Source organism: Acartia tonsa, chromosome 10 (assembly GCF_053477335.1).
Source record: "Acartia tonsa isolate MP-2025a chromosome 10, ASM5347733v1, whole genome shotgun sequence".
Classification (NCBI taxonomy): Eukaryota; Metazoa; Arthropoda; class Copepoda; order Calanoida; family Acartiidae; genus Acartia; species Acartia tonsa.
In genome coordinates this window covers 14,074,908-14,093,995 of record NC_137269.1, presented here as the reverse complement: position 1 = coordinate 14,093,995, position 19,088 = coordinate 14,074,908, and the positions used below count along the sequence as shown (strand labels likewise).

At 31.3% G+C, this 19,088-nt stretch overlaps 2 protein-coding genes across 5 annotated transcripts in view; one reads left to right on the top strand and one right to left on the bottom strand.

The window, feature by feature from the left end:
* row (zinc finger domain-containing protein relative of woc) overlaps positions 1 to 19,088 on the top strand; it is a 147,669-nt gene that overhangs the window by 12,852 nt on the left and 115,729 nt on the right. For all 4 annotated transcript variants that reach the window (XM_080173626.1, XM_080173629.1, XM_080173628.1 and 1 more), the window contains exon 10: positions 18,857 to 18,924. In XM_080173626.1, the coding sequence (XP_080029752.1) occupies positions 18,857 to 18,924 (68 nt within the window). The remainder of the gene's footprint in view (positions 1 to 18,856; positions 18,925 to 19,088) is intronic.
* On the bottom strand, positions 7,150 to 9,938 carry LOC145330533 (uncharacterized). Its single transcript, XM_080175158.1, has 4 exons — positions 8,583 to 9,938; positions 8,147 to 8,207; positions 7,667 to 7,861; positions 7,150 to 7,305 (listed from the first exon to the last, which is right to left on the bottom strand). The coding sequence occupies exon 1, from the start codon at positions 9,748 to 9,750 to the stop codon at positions 8,584 to 8,586; it is 1,167 nt and encodes a 388-aa protein (XP_080031284.1). The 5' UTR covers positions 9,751 to 9,938; the 3' UTR covers positions 7,150 to 7,305; positions 7,667 to 7,861; positions 8,147 to 8,207; position 8,583.

Below are 19,088 nucleotides of genomic sequence, written 5' to 3'. Positions count from 1 at the left end.
TTGGATTGTAAATTATGCTGAGGTGAATTCTTTAAAAAAAATTTTGGCTCACTGCCTCACTAGAATAGTGAGGCAAATTTATCCTCTTTAAATTTAGTAAGGCAAAAGTTTTTTAAGAATCAACCTCAGGTCTCCAATGTTTTATTAACAATTTCTGTCATTCGTTGGATTAAAACCTGTGGGGACTCCTATTAAAATTGTTTGTTTTGTACACTTAAGTTCTAACTTTTTCTAGCAAACTCACAGAAACGACTTTTGTTACTGTCTGTTGTTCCTTAATATTTTTTTTTATGCTGCGCTACTTATTTACTTACCTAATTGTTCTTGTTTTTCTGTCTGTGTCTTTAGGTAGAAAAATTGTATCAGTTTAAGAGAATTGGGTAGGCATTGATTTATTGTCCTCTTTATGTTACATTATCTTCCTATTATAAAAGTATTAAGAAATTTTGTACAAAGCCCTAGATTTCAATAATTACTGAACCGATTGAGTTCTCCATTTTATGGAAGATTCTTTCAGGTCCCTGGATGGTTTTGGCCATTTTTATATCTGAGTTTAGTTTTAGGTTATTTTCCTACTTTCCTTGCACCTTTGAATACAAAGATATAAGATGCTAATGCGCAGTCGCTAGTATACATATAGAGAAGCTACTCTGTTACCTTCGCGAATTTTATGATATTTTGCAACTATTAAAGATTTTGTAATTTGTGCAAGCTTGCTCTACTCCTATGCAGGATGGAAGGGTAGATTGGATTGTAAAATACATGCACTGGTACCCAAAGGTGTATAACAACGTTATAAGAACTATGGGTACTTTTTTTTAAAATTTTATTTGTTGGTTCCAAACTAGTTTTGTCTAAGCTTTTTAACCAATAATTTTAATCGACAGAAGGGGTAATTTTGTATATTATCTTTAGGAATGCATCATTGCATGCTAACCAATAAATCGTTCTTTTTCTTATCCCTTATGATCCCTGACTCCTATATAATCAAATTCCTTTCCAAACAAACTTTAGGCCTTAACTTTGTGGAACTTAAATTTGGCATGGAGAAAGAATACTTTGTTGTTCACTGTAACCCCCATCCCTCCACATGATTTTTAAAAATAAGTTGGGATATTATTTTTCGTTTTTTTTTTATTACTTTAAGTTAGGTTAGGTTTTATTGGGTACTGAATAGTCCTTCAGGGTTAGGGCACCGCAGGTATAATCCCCGCAGTGGTTAGGCATAGGAATAGGACAAGTTATATAGTTGTCTCGATTCTGACAATACATGGTCAGTATTCTTAGCTTGCTTACACCAGGACTATTTTTGTTTATCGTAATTGGGGGTGTTCATCAATTTATAGTTCATTGTTTCATGCCGTAAGATTCCTAAATTTTAAAGATTTTTTTCCCTAATGTTAAGAACCTATCCATTTACCCATAAAATCTTGTCAAAGTTTTAAGATTGGTTTACTGGGAAGCTTGCTTCTTATTTTTAGGTTTTCATTATCCACAGAAATAGTTTCATAGAAGTCAATTAAAACTCTGGAAATTGGATTAAAGTGCCAACAAACTTTCTTCCTGTTTGTAATTAAATAGGAAAATTATTTTTTTTTATGTTGTTTACAACTTACTGATCCTGTTTGGCTTGGTCCACAGTCTTCAGTATTTTTATGGACAGAAAAAGACTAAAATCTATCGCAAAGTCCCGAAAAATCTGAAATTCCCACTCCCCCCCCCCAAAAAAAAAACTAGAGCATGGATCCAGGGAGGGAGGGAATATTAGAACATTCATTTCACTTATATAACCCTGTTATTTCATTCGTTGTGCCTGAAACTGAGCAATATTACTGAATTTTATTAATTACTTTAAAACTAGGTAGTAATGTCAAAATTTTTCAACAAATAATTTTAATCGGTGATGATTATAGATTTATCGTCCATTGTATTAGAAACATAGCAACATTAATAGGTTGTTCTTCTGTTGTGAGAAACAGGGAAAGCTACTTGATATTAAATTTTAGACAATAATTTCCTAGTAAATTCGTAAACCTGATAATTAAGAATAAGTACCTTACCTGAAATTAACTTATTAGATGTATGTAGTACCTTTAAATCCTCTAAAATAATTTTTTGTACATGCGCCATGGTCTTGGTTTTTACAAATCGGGTTCATATTTTCAACAACCAAAATGTGGTATTTAACCTCAACCCCTCTTCCCCCATAAAAAAATGTAAATTTTTTTCCTTCAGGAAAAAACTTTTATGGTAGGTTAAAAAGAAAGGTTCGACATCCTTGCTAATTACTTATACAAATCACGCGGCATCAAAATTTGATATAATATAAAAATGTCATTCAATTTTTTGCATCTTCACTGCTTCAGCCAAGGATTAAAAATTGTGTGGTTTGAATTATGCACAACTTTATAAGGAGCTTTATAAACAACTAAAACCAGGGATTTAAAGGATAAGACAATGGATGATAAATTGACACATATCCCAAACTAGGATAAATAAAATTACCTCTTGTTTTTGTTAAATTATTATTTAAAAGTTTGGACACTACTAATTTTGGAACCAACCAATCACAAACCAATAGAGGTACCCAAAGTTTTTGATTCAACGTATCAGAACATTTTGGTTATGATACTTTGGGAACCAGAATAATTTACAGTTCGATGCCTCATCGCTCTCCAATTAAAGAAAAAATGAAATAGTGGTAAAAGAAATTAAACAATCCAGAGCCTTATAAGATTTCCCATGGCATTTGAAATATTTTACTCCAAGAATATTTCCTATTAAATAAATCTGTTTGATGTTCTTTTTCTCAGTAATAGTAATTTAAATTTTTTCGTACAGAAGTAAAGTAAAAATATTTTAATATGGAGATGGTTGGGGCACTATGTGAGCTGCAATACAGATAAATATGAGAAAGAACAAGGATGACAAGGATATATCCATAAATAGCTAAGAACAGCAATGCGAGTTATAAAGCAGATGTGCAGAAAAGAAATAGGACAAAAATTCGTTGAATCATAACAAATAATCACAAAGCCTAATAGAGAATAAGTATTTATAGCGTTTGTAGCATAGCCGATAGACTTACGGACCACATAAATTTTATACTGGATGTTTAGTGGTATGGGGAATCATCAAAAATTCTGCTGCCCATCTTTCATAGCAGCGTTACGAACGGACGGACGGACTGACGGACAATCAGTAATTTTTTTATTATTTAAAAGACCTTTCGCTGGGATGTAAGCTAGTTTACATGAGAAGTATTAAAAATAGTAAGAATTGTGCAAAAAAATAAACTGTGTCTCGCGATTTTTCAGTTTTTAAATTCCTTTTATGTAATGAAAAATTTTCCAGAATTCTGATTCATTAATTGAATTAAAATTAGTTTACAATATTCTTTTTCTAGTTTTCTGTTCCAATTTTAAAATGATATACCTAAGCAAATAATAATTTTCCAAGATTAAAAGGACAATCAATATCTTTGTTTTAAACATATCGTTAAAAATGAATTCATTATGAAATCTTATCATGTAAATATTTGAAACTATTTTTGTGACTTACCCTATGATTACTTCTATTTTTGTTTTGCTTGATATCTTAAAGATTTTGTTCTTTATGGATGTTGTCATATTTTTAAAAATTCTAAAAGTTATGTATTGCATCATATTTTATTTCCGCGGATAGTCCAAAAAAAATTAACAAGATTAATACTTCTTTTGTCAGCCCCACAGGGTCTGAAGGCCTTGGCTGAATATGATTTGTATTATATTATTCGTAGAATATTGTCTATAATACGATACATTAAATGAATTTTCAGTATCGCTCAAAATTAGTTCTAAACCAACGGATATTTACTGGTTTCAAAGTCACAATAGAAACGGTTACTATCCCTTTAATTTAAAATCTTGCAATCTGTAGATTAGTTCTTTGATCATGTAAAGTGTTGAGAGAGAGATAGACGGAGAGATTAAATAAAATATGTCTGCAAATAAATGTAGAATTTATCAGGGATCTCAAGGGATAAGATAATAGATAAAAAATTAATATACTTCCCAAATGATGGTAAACAAAATTACCCATTTAAAAATATTTGTTTTAAAGTTTGGATACTACCTGTTTGGAACCATCCAATTACATTTTTATAAAACAACTCTTATAAGTAAGAAATAGAGAGAAAAAATAAAAGAGAGGAATCGAAGCAACTAGAAGACGAAAATAGGCAGTGGGCCTAGAGGCCTACTCAGCGCTGTTGCCGCGCTAAAATTTATTGCTATTCCACTACTTTTCAAATGGGAGGATTAAAAATTATTAAAAAAATATTTTTTTACTTTTTACTATTTCCATATTTAGGGCAAGAATATTAGATTAGATATTTTTGTTTTAATGTTTTAATTAAAAATTACATAGAATTTTATTTTTATTTAAAAAAAATTGTTCATGAAAGATGAATCCTTCTATTTCTAAAAAGGGGGAATTTTTTTTCATAATGAACATTCAGCTGATTCTGACCGCCCACGGCTGTTTGCTAAATATCGCTTTTCTTTTTATTCACATTATTATTTATGATTGACTAACAAAAAGCCCTGGGCGGCTTTTGATTTTCGTCTGCTTCTAAATTTAGGGATGGGGAAGTAGTATTTTACCATGAAAAAGTGGTGAGTATTCATCCTCTTATCCTTTTTCCTTATGAAGTAAGATAAATCACATGAAGTCATGAGTCTCATATAGAAGGCTATCCTATTTACTAAGCAATATGGGCGTTTTCATACTGTTGAGCACTGTTACCTCATCCCCTTTATTAAGATATGCCTTATAGCTGTTGGGGACCCTACCCCTGCGGGCTACCCAGTACCAAATATAACCTTACCTGACATAACGTAACGTAATATATAAAAAAAAACACCTTTCGCCTCCTTAAATTTAATTAAAAAATAAGGAGAAGGCCGGGGAGGGAGGGTTATCAGTGCTCAACAAGCTACATTTAGTGATTACGCCTACTGCCCAGTACTGTTGTACTACCCAGGTCTAGCCTTGATAAACTGTTGGTTAATTAATCCCTTTCTAAACCAATAAAGAGTTTCCTTGTTTCATAGTAAACAAACTTCCCCAGGATTATACATTCTTACCGTGCGGTTTCTTCTTTTCAGGAATGGTGGGATTGGCAACAATTGATTAATTGGTTTCGGATTTTTAAGATTTACAATCAAAATAAAATAGGAAAACAAAAAGTTTGGGTATAGTCCCTTTCGTAACATCGTACCTTATGGGGGCGATTCTATGTATTTTTCACAGTAGCTTTTCTTCTATTTCTAGCCCCTGCGGGGGGCTCTAACCCCGCGGGGCCAATTACCTAACCCAATATAACCTAACCTAACCTAAAATAACCTATAAAAAGCCATTTTAAAAATACGACGAATCGCCCCTTATGGGGCGATGTTACGAAAGGGACTATTCCCAAAAGTTTTTTTTTTTGTTATTTAAAAAGAATAATGTTAATAAAAGACCTAAAAGGGAAAAAAGTATTTGTTTCCCTTTACCCTTGATGGTTATACAAGTGTGTTTGTGTATGTGTGTGTCTGTCTGTATTGTTTTCTAAGTTTAATTAATCGTTGGTGAAAACAATTTTAAGTGTAATTCTTATGGTTTTAGTGAGTAATATTAACTGTGATTTTCTTCTATACTTTAATGGAGGGTTGAGGGGTAAGTGGACCCTCCACTTACATTTTTTTAATTATGAATATTTTTGGAGTGTATTTTCTTCCAAGCAAATTCTCACAGACAGGTGGACGGACATTTCGAGTTATGAATTGCTTCGCGTCTAAAAAATCTTACTATTTTGCTTTAAATAAATTGTACATTTTGCAAAGAAAACTTATTCTTGAGATTTACGTGTGAGACAAATCTCCTTTTTCACTGAATCAGCACACAAAACCTATTTAGTTATTGGGATATACAGGGTGGGGCAAATAAGACCGGACAAACTTTAAACAGCCATAGCGCCAAAACTACTTGACCAATCAGGACGTTTGACCCCACTATAAAAAGCTTAGGTAATTACCTTTTATCACAAAAAAATTTTGGATGAAGATGTGCTCGTACTCCGAGCTGGCCGCGCTTATGTTCAACAAGGCAGATTCGAAATGCGCCAGTGGAATAATCTGGATTCTCGACTAGGGCCCACTAAATCGCATCTCAGCCCATCTGTAGATGAGGTAGAATTATGCAACTTGCTGGGGATACTGTTAGATACATAAATAAGACACTTGAAAAGGCTAGAGCTCTCTATCTAAAGTGGCTTGGCTGTAGTACTCCGGCAAAGTGAAACGTGGCAGATTTTAAGATGTCAAAAATTGTGTGAAATCGTGAAAATTTCTCGGTTCTCGACGTTAGTGACCCATATGGAACTTTAAAAACTCATTTTAGACTATGGATTGCTCTGACAACCCTAGCTGAATCTTCATGCCATTTCCAAAAAGGTATAGAACGTCGTTCCAGCTCAACTGTGGTTCAAATAAGAGCCTCCGTGTCAAAGGGTAGCGTTAAAGTTGGGTGAATTTGGATCCTGCGGTTACTCACGTTTCTAAGGAAATGGGGCCTCCCAGCAGCCCGATCTTAATTCAATGGACTTTTGGGCCTAGGGCTACTTTGAAGCATGCACTAATAGACGTGCCTATACAACCTCCCTCATTGCCACCATCAAGGAGAAATTCGCCAGCTTGGACAAGGACATGGTGACCAGGGCCTGCGGGCGGTTCAGGGGGTAGGTGAAGGCAGTGCTTGAGGCTGGCGGCGATTTTATTGAATAATCTAATAGTTATATACCTATTTTGCCTGCCAGTTTTTAAAATTCAATAAAATCTTTAAAATTGACGATTTTATGTTCATTTGTTTAGAAGTTTGAATTTGTCCGGTCTTATTTGCCCCACCCTATATATCAAATGCTTTTTATGTCAACAATTAACTTTTATTTTCTGAACTTAAAATCAAGGAGGGAGGGGACATTGTACCCGGTATTTAAAATTATATAAACATATTTTTTTTGTTAATTGGCTTAAAAACTTTGGGGACTTTTGTTGCAAAAATGGGCAAAAAGACACTGGATATATCTTAATCATATGCTATGAAAGAATACAACCATCAACAAACATCTTTGAACAAAATTAACATTTATTAACCAATATCACAAACAAAATGACATATATAAAACAAAAATCCAAACATATAATATTTAAATCAAAACATATAATATGTATATCAATATAAAGTAGACAAATGCTGGATCTAACAGTAATTCAACTTGTTGAACTGAAATAATAAACACTATATTTGTATGTGTTCAAACAAGGTTTCAATAATGCATAGCAAGCACAGAACTGCTAGATTATGCATAACAAGTACAAGCAATCAGCAAAGAAGTGCTTTATTCCTTGTACATGAATAGTAAATAGTTACTAGCTCAACTTATTGGTTTATAGTGAAGACAAACACTAAGCTTAAAAAACACTAAATGCAAGCTACAAAAAACTATTAGTACTGATTCAAATAATACCATAAACAGCAAAAATAACTAATAGAGTAGCTTAAATGTGGTTTAAAACTATAAAATAATGCCTAAAACTATAAATAATAAAAGCTATAAAATGTAACTAAACTACCAAAAACTTACTTGTGCTGAAGTTATCCAGTTAAAAGAATTAACAGAATACATGACTGCAACGGCTGGCAACAGCTGGCAACGGCTGGCAACGGCTGGCAACGGCTGGCAACAGCTGGCAACGGCTGGCAACAGCTGGCAATAAATAGTGCCACAGGCAGTGACTAGAAACAGCAGAAACACTGGCAACTGCTCACAAATTGAGTTCTAAAATAGTCACAGTACATTTAAAGTATTTTAAACCCAGAACCTTAAAACTTAAAATTAACTATATGAGATTCAGCACAGAATTGCCAAAAACTCATAAAAATGAAATTAGGATAAAATAAATAATTACTAGCAAAGAAATGCCAGAAATTTGTTAAATAAAATAGTACTAAATTAGGTTCCAGCTTTAAAATCCAAAAAACGTTTTAACTAGTTAAAAATACTCACAAGAACTGACTAATTAACCAAACAGAGGCAATATTTATACTAGTAGGATTTGTTTACCTTTTAGGTTTGGTTTGGCAACTCCACATGTACAACATGTGCTCTATATTCTAAATTATAACTAAAAAATAAAAGAATAGGATAAAAAAATGTGTAAATTAACCTAAAATTAATTAAATAAAAAACGAACTTTTAAAACTAAGTTTTAGAGTAAAAAATATGCCTTTTTTGTATATAAAATGGACTCTTTGTATATTTCAAGCCAATTTAGACTCTTTGCATCTTTGAATTATTACCACATGCATATAAGAATAAAAGGACACAGACAAATTTTAAAATTAAGGACTTTAGAGATAAATTTGAAGTTTTAAAGTTAAATTTAAAGTAGCTACGACTTTTTTTAGCTAAAATTAAACAATTATAAGTTGTTTTACACTGTTTAAAGCGATTTTACAACACTGGGCCGGGAAAAAAGTGTAAAACAACAAAAAAATACCTTAATTCTTTCTGTAGGGATTGTATCTTTTCACCTTCTTTCCTCCTTTTCCCAAATGAGCGTTTTCAATGTAGATTGAGGGATGGTTAAGATGGATAACATTGGCCAATCTCTTGAAATTTTTTGCGGATCCTATCTGGAAGTTCATAGGTCCTTTGTTCTGACCAGGTTTGGGAACTTTGCTGAGCCAGGACAACGCAAATCCAGGGTCCTTTTTGATCTCCTGCTCAATGATAGCCCACGCTCCTTCCATGTCAACCTGTCTTTGATCTGCTATCATTGCTAACGCTTCATTCAATCGTAAACTTAACTTCCAATTGCCATGGATATTACCTGTATAAGTAAACCCCTGACTATTTACATCAAGGTATGGCATCTGCTGTCGTCTCAAAACATTCAACTCATGAAGAACAGGTGGGAATTTCATAGAATTTTCTTCATGTTTATCAAAAAGAGTACCTTTATCACTAGTGGCTTCAACAGATAGCTTACCAAATTCAGTAGATACACTTTCTACATTGGGTGGAATCCTTTTCAAAATGTCTTCAGTCATATTCCCATCTTGTAGATTGAACTTAGATACAGCTTCACCCAGAACATTCATTATCTTGTCAACATCAAATCCTGGACATTCATAATCACTATCTGACACAATCAACTGGTCACAATCAAATGCTTCCTGAACAAGATCATCCCTAGTATCAGCTGACACTCTGAAGGGAGCATTCTTAAACTTGTCAGTCCTAAGCAACACCTCTTTTACATTCCTTCTTATAAATGGCATGTCATCTTGTACAAAATTAAACTCCTTCCCTTGAATTAAACAACGGCCAAATTCACAGACAAAAACACCACAATCAAAAGTATTGGACTGAAGAGGAATGGTGTCCAGCTTACTGATACTTGCAGCTTTAGTAAGATAATCAATCTCAATGAAGAACTCCTTCAACTCTTCAAGTCTTGTTCCAGGATCATACCTGAGGGAATCATAATAACGGATAGCTTGTTGGGTGCGATCAATTTCGGCCAAAGCCCAATGTTTATTATTTAAATTGATAGGAACTAACAGCTTATTGCTAGCCATGATTCTGACTAGGCTTTTCCTAACACATCTCTTGGCGAAACCTACTCCGCGATCCATCAGATTCTGTACAAAATAGGAGGACATAACGTGCGTATCAGTATTGTGGGCAATTTCTTGCAAAAATACCTCAACAACTGCACCACAAAACCATCTTTTTGGTTGAAGCACAACCAACTCTTCCTTCTCCAGGTGTCTTCCCGTCCTGCTAGTTTTGCCATGTACAGAATTGCCAGAAATAATGTCATTAAAGTCATTAGCAATCTCATTATCTACAAGAGTATTCTGGAATGAGTATCGAGGAGTTACATTGCCAAAATCTTGATCCTTACTTTCAGGCACAGAACTGCCAAAGACTTTTGAGGCATCAGAACAGCCCTCTGCTACAACCTAAAATAATAACATATATGATTTAACAACCAAACACAAAACATCAAGAACAATGATCCCTTTGTACCAAGAACGGTATTTGGATAGAGTACAGAACTACTCAGGTGTCAGAACACACCAATTAGGAATATCTTTACCAAGGACGGTATTTGGATAGAGTACAGAACTACTCAGGTGTCAGAACACACCAACTTAGGAATATCTTTTGTGTTTAAGTATTCTATCAAATATGCTATTATCAGACCTATTCTATCAAACCCTATCAAAGTAAGTTTCAAGACAGTAGAATAAAAAAAATACTCTAAACAGAATCCATGAATATATTTACTGTTTTAAATAAAAAAATCTGTACAAATAAACAATAAAATGTTAAAAAAAACATATATAATCTTGGTAAAATTGAATTATTTACAAAACTTTCTTTGAATTGCTGCTGCCAAATGGTGCTCACGAGTATTGAAGTCTACTTCTTCAACACCTTTGATCTTGATAAGATCTTTGACACTTCTTTCAGCAATTCTTTTCACAGCTTCACCAGCATTCTGGTATTCAACCTTGACCTTGTTTTGCCTTCCATCAACCATAGTAGCTATAACTCTACCATACTTAAGTTTAATATTTCTTGATCTCTGATTCTCTTTTGCGATAAACATCACCACATCTTCTACTTCTGGTATGTCTCCAGCTACCATTCTCTTGCCAGGAATAAACCTGTGTGCATATTCTCCTAATAAGTCAAACAACTTATTATCCATCTCTGCAAGTTTCTTCAAAGCAGTTGGAGGGTTAAATTCAATATTGAGAATAGCATCAGGACTCCTGGTATTATTCCTGCCTATCAAAAACATATTAGGTGTCAGCAGACCTAGATCATTGTGAATACCTCTATCATCCTGGTTATGACATATAGGTAAACCATTGATTACTGCTGCAATATTCAGTACTAATGTTTCCCATTCAAGAAAAGAATGTTTTTGACCAATATCACCTGCCTTTGTAATGTATTCCTTTAGAGCCTTAATTTTAGACTCAACACGTCCATGTTCATTATGAGCCAAAGGCGTAGAGAAATCTAGTATTAGGCGTTGATCTTTCCAGAGCCTTCCACGTAAATCTTTAAAGGTAAGGGATACATCCTTTAACTTCTTGAATGAGGATTGATTGTCAAGAATGACAAATTTGGGCCAACCATACCTGTCAGCTGTGCGAGTCATAGCCATTATGACTGATGTCACACTTAAATCTTCCAAAACTCCAATAGACGTAGCCCCTGATGCAAGACAAACCTGCACCAGGAAAAAAACATCTCTAGTAGAACGTTTCTTAATGCTGTCATGAGCAAGAAACGTACCAGCTATATCCATCATCATGGAGTAAAATGGAGGAGCTCTAAACAGTGAATACATTGATTGATTACCTGTAATAGGAGTCAAGAACTTCCTCATGAGATACCTACACCTTTGTTGTAGAACCAAAATTAAGGGGACAGCTTAATTTCAATTCATTTAAAGACTCTGGAATAGCTCCAGGACTAAAATGAAATAGCATCAAGAACAAAAATGTGCATGATAACTAATGAGTAAAGAACTAAGTAGAGACTTAAAATATCACATATATTTACATAAAAATAAAATGAAACAACAAATAAGAGCATTAAATATAGTATATAAAATATAGGTAGAAATTATCCAGATAACACAGCTATATTCGAACAGTGTTGAACTGAAATAATTAAGTTTATAAATGAATGAAAATAACATAAAATAAACTTAAAATCAATATAAATATCAAATAATTATCCTTACTTTTTAAGCTGGCTAATCCAGGGATAAAACAAGAACTGTACTTGGCACTTTTCACCAGTGTTAACTTGTTATCACTAAAATATACTGGTTAGACATAAAACATTGATTATGGGAATAAAACTTTAATATTTAATCTATGGAAATTAGCAAAGAACTGCAATCATAGATAAAAAAAACTCAATAAAACATGACTAAATACTATGCACAGAACTGCAATAGGTCATGGATATATATTGATAAAATAATAAAATGTTCCCATAAACAATAAATAAGAATAAATAAAATGATAAAATATTAAACTAAAATGCTTAAAAATAGATGTTGAGTGATTGAAAAATCAAAATACACTAAAGAAATATGCCCTGACCTATGCTTATATAGCCAATCATTTGTTTACATTTGAGAATGAACAGGTTTTGTTGTACACATGTACAACGATTTTTTAATAAAATAAACAAATTAAATAGACTTATTATACCTAAAAATAATGAAAAAATTAATAAAAAATGTTAATTAAGCTAAAATTAAGTATAAAAAACGATAAAAAATAAATAAAGATATAAAATAAAACTTACCATACTCTTTGTATCTTCATGATTTTTAAGCTCTTTGCAATAATTAATTAATATTGAGCAAAATTAAATAGAATATAAAATACGACAATTTTATGTTTTGCAATAGCTAATTTTTCTACAACACTCGGCCAGGAAAAGTTGCAAAATATGAAATATAAATGAAAAAAAAATTCATTTAATTAGCTAAAATAAACAATACTTCTTGCTGAAAATATAAGTGCTAAATCAAAAAAAAAAAAAATTATAACAGTATTGAAATAAATCTGACTCAAATAGCTAGATAGATCTGTTGTTTAAATTCAAAAATTTTCTTGAAAAATGTTGAGATGAACAAATATTCTTAGCACAGAAATGCAATATTTAAAGACATACAAATAATTTACTTTACAATATATTTTAAGTGTCAGCTAAGAACAGCTTGAGCAATTCAAGTTAAGAACAACTTTTTATGTTAGAACACATCTGCTCATTTTTAATCATAAAGAACAATGATTAAGTAACACTTATGATACATTATAATAAAGTAAATATAAAGGAATATCCTAACTTTGTAAATCTCAATCAATAATATGATTTATCAAATAAAAATTAACAAACAGTATCCAGCTAATTTTAAGTAATTAGATTCAAAATCATTTAGTCTTTAAAATTAAACACTAGGCAAAAATTTAAAAAATAAAATAGTAAATATCAGCAACTTTGAAATATGGAAGTTTCCAAAAATCATATTAAAAATAAATCATGAGATCCTGAATGAAATGTTGAATCATAATTGCTAATCTTGTTGCAGAATACATCTATAATTAACCTGTTTTCATCTAGATTAGAATTAGTACACACAAAATCTAAAATCCGATAAGAATATTATTATCTCAGATTTGTCGTAATAAAAATAAACTTGCAAACTTGATGAGCTATCTACTACTACTAACATTAAATAAAAATTAAGGTGGTGGTTTATCAGTAGGCTGTGGAATATCCAAGAATATAATAATTTGATTGGATATCAAGCTCAAAGTGTTTGATATACAAATTACCTGAAACTTCTGTGAAACACAAAAAACATTTAGATGCTGTGATAAATCACCAATACTGTCATTTGTGTTATCACTAACATCATGACAATTACTCTCATCAATAACTACACTCACAAATGTGTAAGAAATAAGATTAGCATATGCATTACTATCAATACAAGCAACAACCTTACCATCCTGAATCATACCTTCAGGTTGACTTACAGTAGCTTCCTTCATGTTCAAATCAGGAATGCTATTACTAGGTGAATTGTGATTGATAGCATTTTCTATACTAATCATTGAAAAATCAGAAGAAGTATTCTCTTCATCTACAGAAGACTCATCACAATCTGCAGGAATAGACAAGTTACACTTTTCAGAAGTCTTAATAGTAGTGATCTTCACACTATTATTTTCTGAGACAGAAGAATCTACAGTACAATCAATAATATCAATAATATCATTTTTACTAAGAAAGGAATGTTGTCCAAGAATTTTGGAATGAGATTCAAGATTGCTTGCTCGTATCTCTGAATCAAATTCTTGTATATATCTAGATTGTCTGTAAATCTTTGTAAACTCAAAATACTCATCTTTCAAAACCTGAATATCTGTATACAGACATTCAAATTCATCATCTAATTCTGTCTCTAGAGCAATGTATTTAAGGGCATTAATAAATCTTGTAAGCCTTGAACAATGCAGTAGAGTATTTATAAATTTTGTCACAATTGATTCTCTAAACTTGTATTTAAGAAAGACCAAGTCAGGATTTAAAAATCTTGTAGAATTATTTACCATACTAATCAATGATCTAATTCTACGAAGCAATTGAGACTTGTCTGTAAAATATAATTTAACGAGATCTTTTTCTTTCTCATTTAAACAATTATACTCATTCAAAAAAGAACACCAATCTGGTGATGAAACATTAGTAGACATGTTGAATACTAATAGAATATTATATTACTAAAATTTAAGGCTCATAAGCACAATATGAAGTCTCAATAAATATTTAAATATATGAAAATGAAATCTCAAAATATTTCTTTACAAAGAAGCAACCATGCTAATAGGTTCAAGATGCACAAATGTAGTCTAGCTTTATCCATTATCAAAAAAATCAACAGTACAATTCAAACACAAACCTTGGCGACAGCCAAGTTTAAAAATTCAGTGGCATTAGCACATCTTAAAAATTCAATGTTGTAGAACCAAAATTAAGGGGACAGCTTAATTTCAATTCATTTAAAGACTCTGGAATAGCTACAGGACTAAAATGAAATAGCATCAAGAACAAAAATGTGCATGATAACTAATGAGTAAAGAACTAAGTAGAGACTTAAAATATCACATATATTTACATAAAAATAAAATGAAACAACAAATAAGAGCATTAAATATAGTATATAAAATATAGGTAGAAATTATCCAGATAACACAGCTATATTCGAACAGTGTTGAACTGAAATAATTAAGTTTATAAATGAATGAAAATAACATAAAATAAACTTAAAATCAATATAAATATCAAATAATTATCCTTACTTTTTAAGCTGGCTAATCCAGGGATAAAACAAGAACTGTACTTGGCACTTTTCACCAGTGTTAACTTGTTATCACTAAAATATACTGGTTAGACATAAAACATTGATTATGGGAATAAAACTTTAATATTTAATCTATGGAAATTAGCAAAGAACTGCAATCATAGATAAAAAAAACTCAATAAAACATGACTAAATACTATGCACAGAACTGCAATAGGTCATGGATATATATTGATAAAATAATAAAATGTTCCCATAAACAATAAATAAGAATAAATAAAATGATAAAATATTAAACTAAAATGCTTAAAAATAGATGTTGAGTGATTGAAAAATCAAAATACACTAAAGAAATATGCCCTGACCTATGCTTATATAGCCAATCATTTGTTTACATTTGAGAATGAACAGGTTTTGTTGTACACATGTACAACGATTTTTTAATAAAATAAACAAATTAAATAGACTTATTATACCTAAAAATAATGAAAAAATTAATAAAAAATGTTAATTAAGCTAAAATTAAGTATAAAAAACGATAAAAAATAAATAAAGATATAAAATAAAACTTACCATACTCTTTGTATCTTCATGATTTTTAAGCTCTTTGCAATAATTAATTAATATTGAGCAAAATTAAATAGAATATAAAATACGACAATTTTATGTTTTGCAATAGCTAATTTTTCTACAACATAAATCTTGAGTTGTTGAGTAAAACTATGATTTTCAACCAATGATCTGCAGAAAGGGTAATTCTGGTTAAATGTTATTAAACGAACATGGGATGGCCACCCCTGAAAATCGAAAATCAAGTCACAAAATTTCTAAAAGGCATAACGGCTCATTTGATTTAGGGGCATAGTCAGATGCTTAACCGCTCAAAATATAGCCTAAAACCATTACAGGACTGGTATAGAAAATAACCCAATTGGTTTATTAATAAGTGAGATCTTTCGTTTTACTTTGTATTACAGATATATCAATATATTACCTTGCTTCAATCCATCTATTTAAGTTGGTGAATTCTTCACTTTAGGTATAGAAGTACAAATTAACATCTCAAAAGTGTGTACAATTCCCAATAGGTTTTGTGTGCTCTAAATCAATTACACTAAGATGATCCACTTGAGTATGTAATGTATTTCATTCCAGGGAGGGAGGGGACTTTAGAATGTAAATTACACCGGTAACTAATGTTTTTAACCATGTTATCTTATTTGTTTGCTAGGAAAAGAGAATTTTTATTTGTTTGTTCAAAACTAGTGTGCAAACCTTTCAACCAATAATTTAATTTACAGAAGGAACAATCTAGTTTACCAAATTATCGTCCATTGTCTTATCCCTTAAGATCCCTGATTTCATTCCAGTCTTACACTTGTTGTAAGCGGATTATTCATCATAATTTAATATACTACACAATCCTATACATTTATGCGATTGTTTTTGCATATATACACTCGTATATATTTTCTCTCAAAGTGCCTTTCAAGCACTGAACCCACAATTCATTTTAAAATACCTACACAGTTTGATTTTTATTAAACGAATATGTTAGGGTAACATATTTGGCACTTTTAAAATAAGTATCTAGCCATACATGCGTAGATTTCATATCTGTCAACCAGAAAATCCAATGAAATCTAATTTTTGAGAAAATTAGATTTGAAAATTTTAAGTTCAATTTTCATCCCCTTGGAGCTACCGAACAATCGTAACAAGAAAAGCAAAGATTGTTAATTTAAAATTTTGAACAAGTTTGTTTTTATAAAGTTCTTCATAAAACCACTCCTCTGGGAGTTAATCAATGGCCATTTTTATCAGTTGCTTTGCTAAGGTCACGAAAATTCATCCTTAAATAAATCATATACCTATAGAGTGGTCTTTTGAAAGTCTTCATAAAAGCAAAGTTGTAAAGAATTTAAAATATGAATATTTCAAACTGAAATTTTTCAAAAATTAGATTTAGTTGGATTTTAGAATTAGCAAAGGGCTTTTTTACACGTACTTACTGATACAATTGCAAAGTCATTTTTGCCTACCACTAAAAGTAACTTTTTTTATCTGGCCCCCTTACAGTAAATAGTAAAGGGTGGTATAGGTATTTTTTCTATCCATTAATCATTATAACCTAATCTAAGTAACAAACAAAAGTAAAATTACCCCTTCCCCCACCCACCCCGCTCACTATTTTCATTTTACTATTAGAATAAGGGGATGGGGGGTCAGTGTTCATAAGGCACTTTGAGGGAAAATGTTTATAATGAATGTAATTGTCTTTGTTAAGTTTATAATCACTCTATTCTTGATTTAAACTTGGATATACGATAACGGATTATTATATATTGGAAAGTTGAGAAAGTGTCTTTAATTTTGGTTTTAGTCAGGGGAGGGAGGTTACATTAGACTGTAAATTAAGCTGGTACCCAAAGTTTTAGCTTATTCGTTGGCTCTAAGACTAAGTTCTTTCATTAAATTTTGTTCGGTTAGATCAACTATTAATCAACCAATATTTTTATTCTATAGAAGGTGTAATCTTGATCATCATCATTTGGGATGCATATCAATTTCTCGTCCACTGTCTTATCTCTTCCTATTCTTTGTTATTGCCTTTAATTGTGGCTTTAGGTATAAATTTGACACTTGTACCCTTTCTTCTTTAAGTGAAAAGATATAAAAAGTACAAAAAGTACGTATTGATTCATAGCAGGGAGGAAATGAAATGTAAATTAGGCTGGAACCTTAAGTTTTATCTCATTCGTTGGCTCTAAAACTAAGTTCTTTAATTAAATTTTGATCGGTTAGATCAACTATTAATCAACCAATATTTTTATTCTACAGAAGTTGTATTCTTATTAATTATCATTGGGGATGTTTATGAATTTCTAGTCCTTTGTCTTATCCCTAATATCCTTGATAGTACTATTTCATTGTCTTTAATTTTGGTTTTAGTGGTAAATTTGACACTTGTACTCTTGTACTTGTACATACTTCTCCTTTAATTAATAAACTGTACAATCTTGCAAAATATCCTTAGGGGGGTTGAGTGTTAGGAAGTGTGTATGCCTGTCTAAATGAAATTTTGCGGAACATGGCTTTTGTATCATAGGAAATTAATTTTCAGTCGTTCTATAATAGTAATTGGATGTCTATATGGATGTGTTTGTCTGTTCAAATGAAAATTTTGCTTATTTTCTTCAGATTTTTAATTTTATACTTCGAGACGTTCCAAGTGGCTTTCATGTCTCTACACTTTTTCATTTAAAAAGGCATCAGTTTTCATAAAAACTTATCTTATTTTATACACTTTAATTTCCAAGATATAAAATATAAGTACATAAAATTTCATTAAATTAAATTGAAATAGTTTTACAAAGAAATGACAATTTTAGCTAAAGTTAATTTTTTAGATTAGCTGACATTCTTACTACAGCTTAAACTTTAAATTAATCCAGATTCATGCGTAAAAGATATATTTCTATAAACAGACAGTGAGGGAGGGGACATTGGAATGTAAATTTCACTGGTACCCAAAGCTATATAACCACGTCCACGTTAGCTTTTTTCGTTGGATCTAAAACTTTTTTTACTTTTATTGAATTTTGATTGGTCGGTTCCAAACTAGAAGTGTTCAAACTTTTCAACAAATATTTAATCTATAGAAGGGTTATTTTTGTCGATTATCGTTTATCGTGTTTATCGTCCATTGTCTTATTCCTTAAGATACCTAATCAACGATGAACGAAAAGAAGCATGATGTTAACTTGAGATACTATTATTTTTCCAAAATCTTTATTTCCATCCGAACAGTACAACATTACTGGCAAAAAATTAATATTGTGTTTGTTCTTTAGGTAAAAGGTTTGTTGGTTCTGACACCTGCAAAATTTACTGAATGGCTTATACAGAATGGACTCGTCAGGTAAACATTTAAAGTTGCGAAGCTCCTCTATAAATTACTTTGTCTGCCAGTCAATTAATTTTTTAGTCATTCTGTAAATGTGATTTTCTTGGCTGATATTGAAGATAGGCATCTGAAAATTACAGAGAAAAAAAATCCTATGACATATACGGATCTAGACTGTT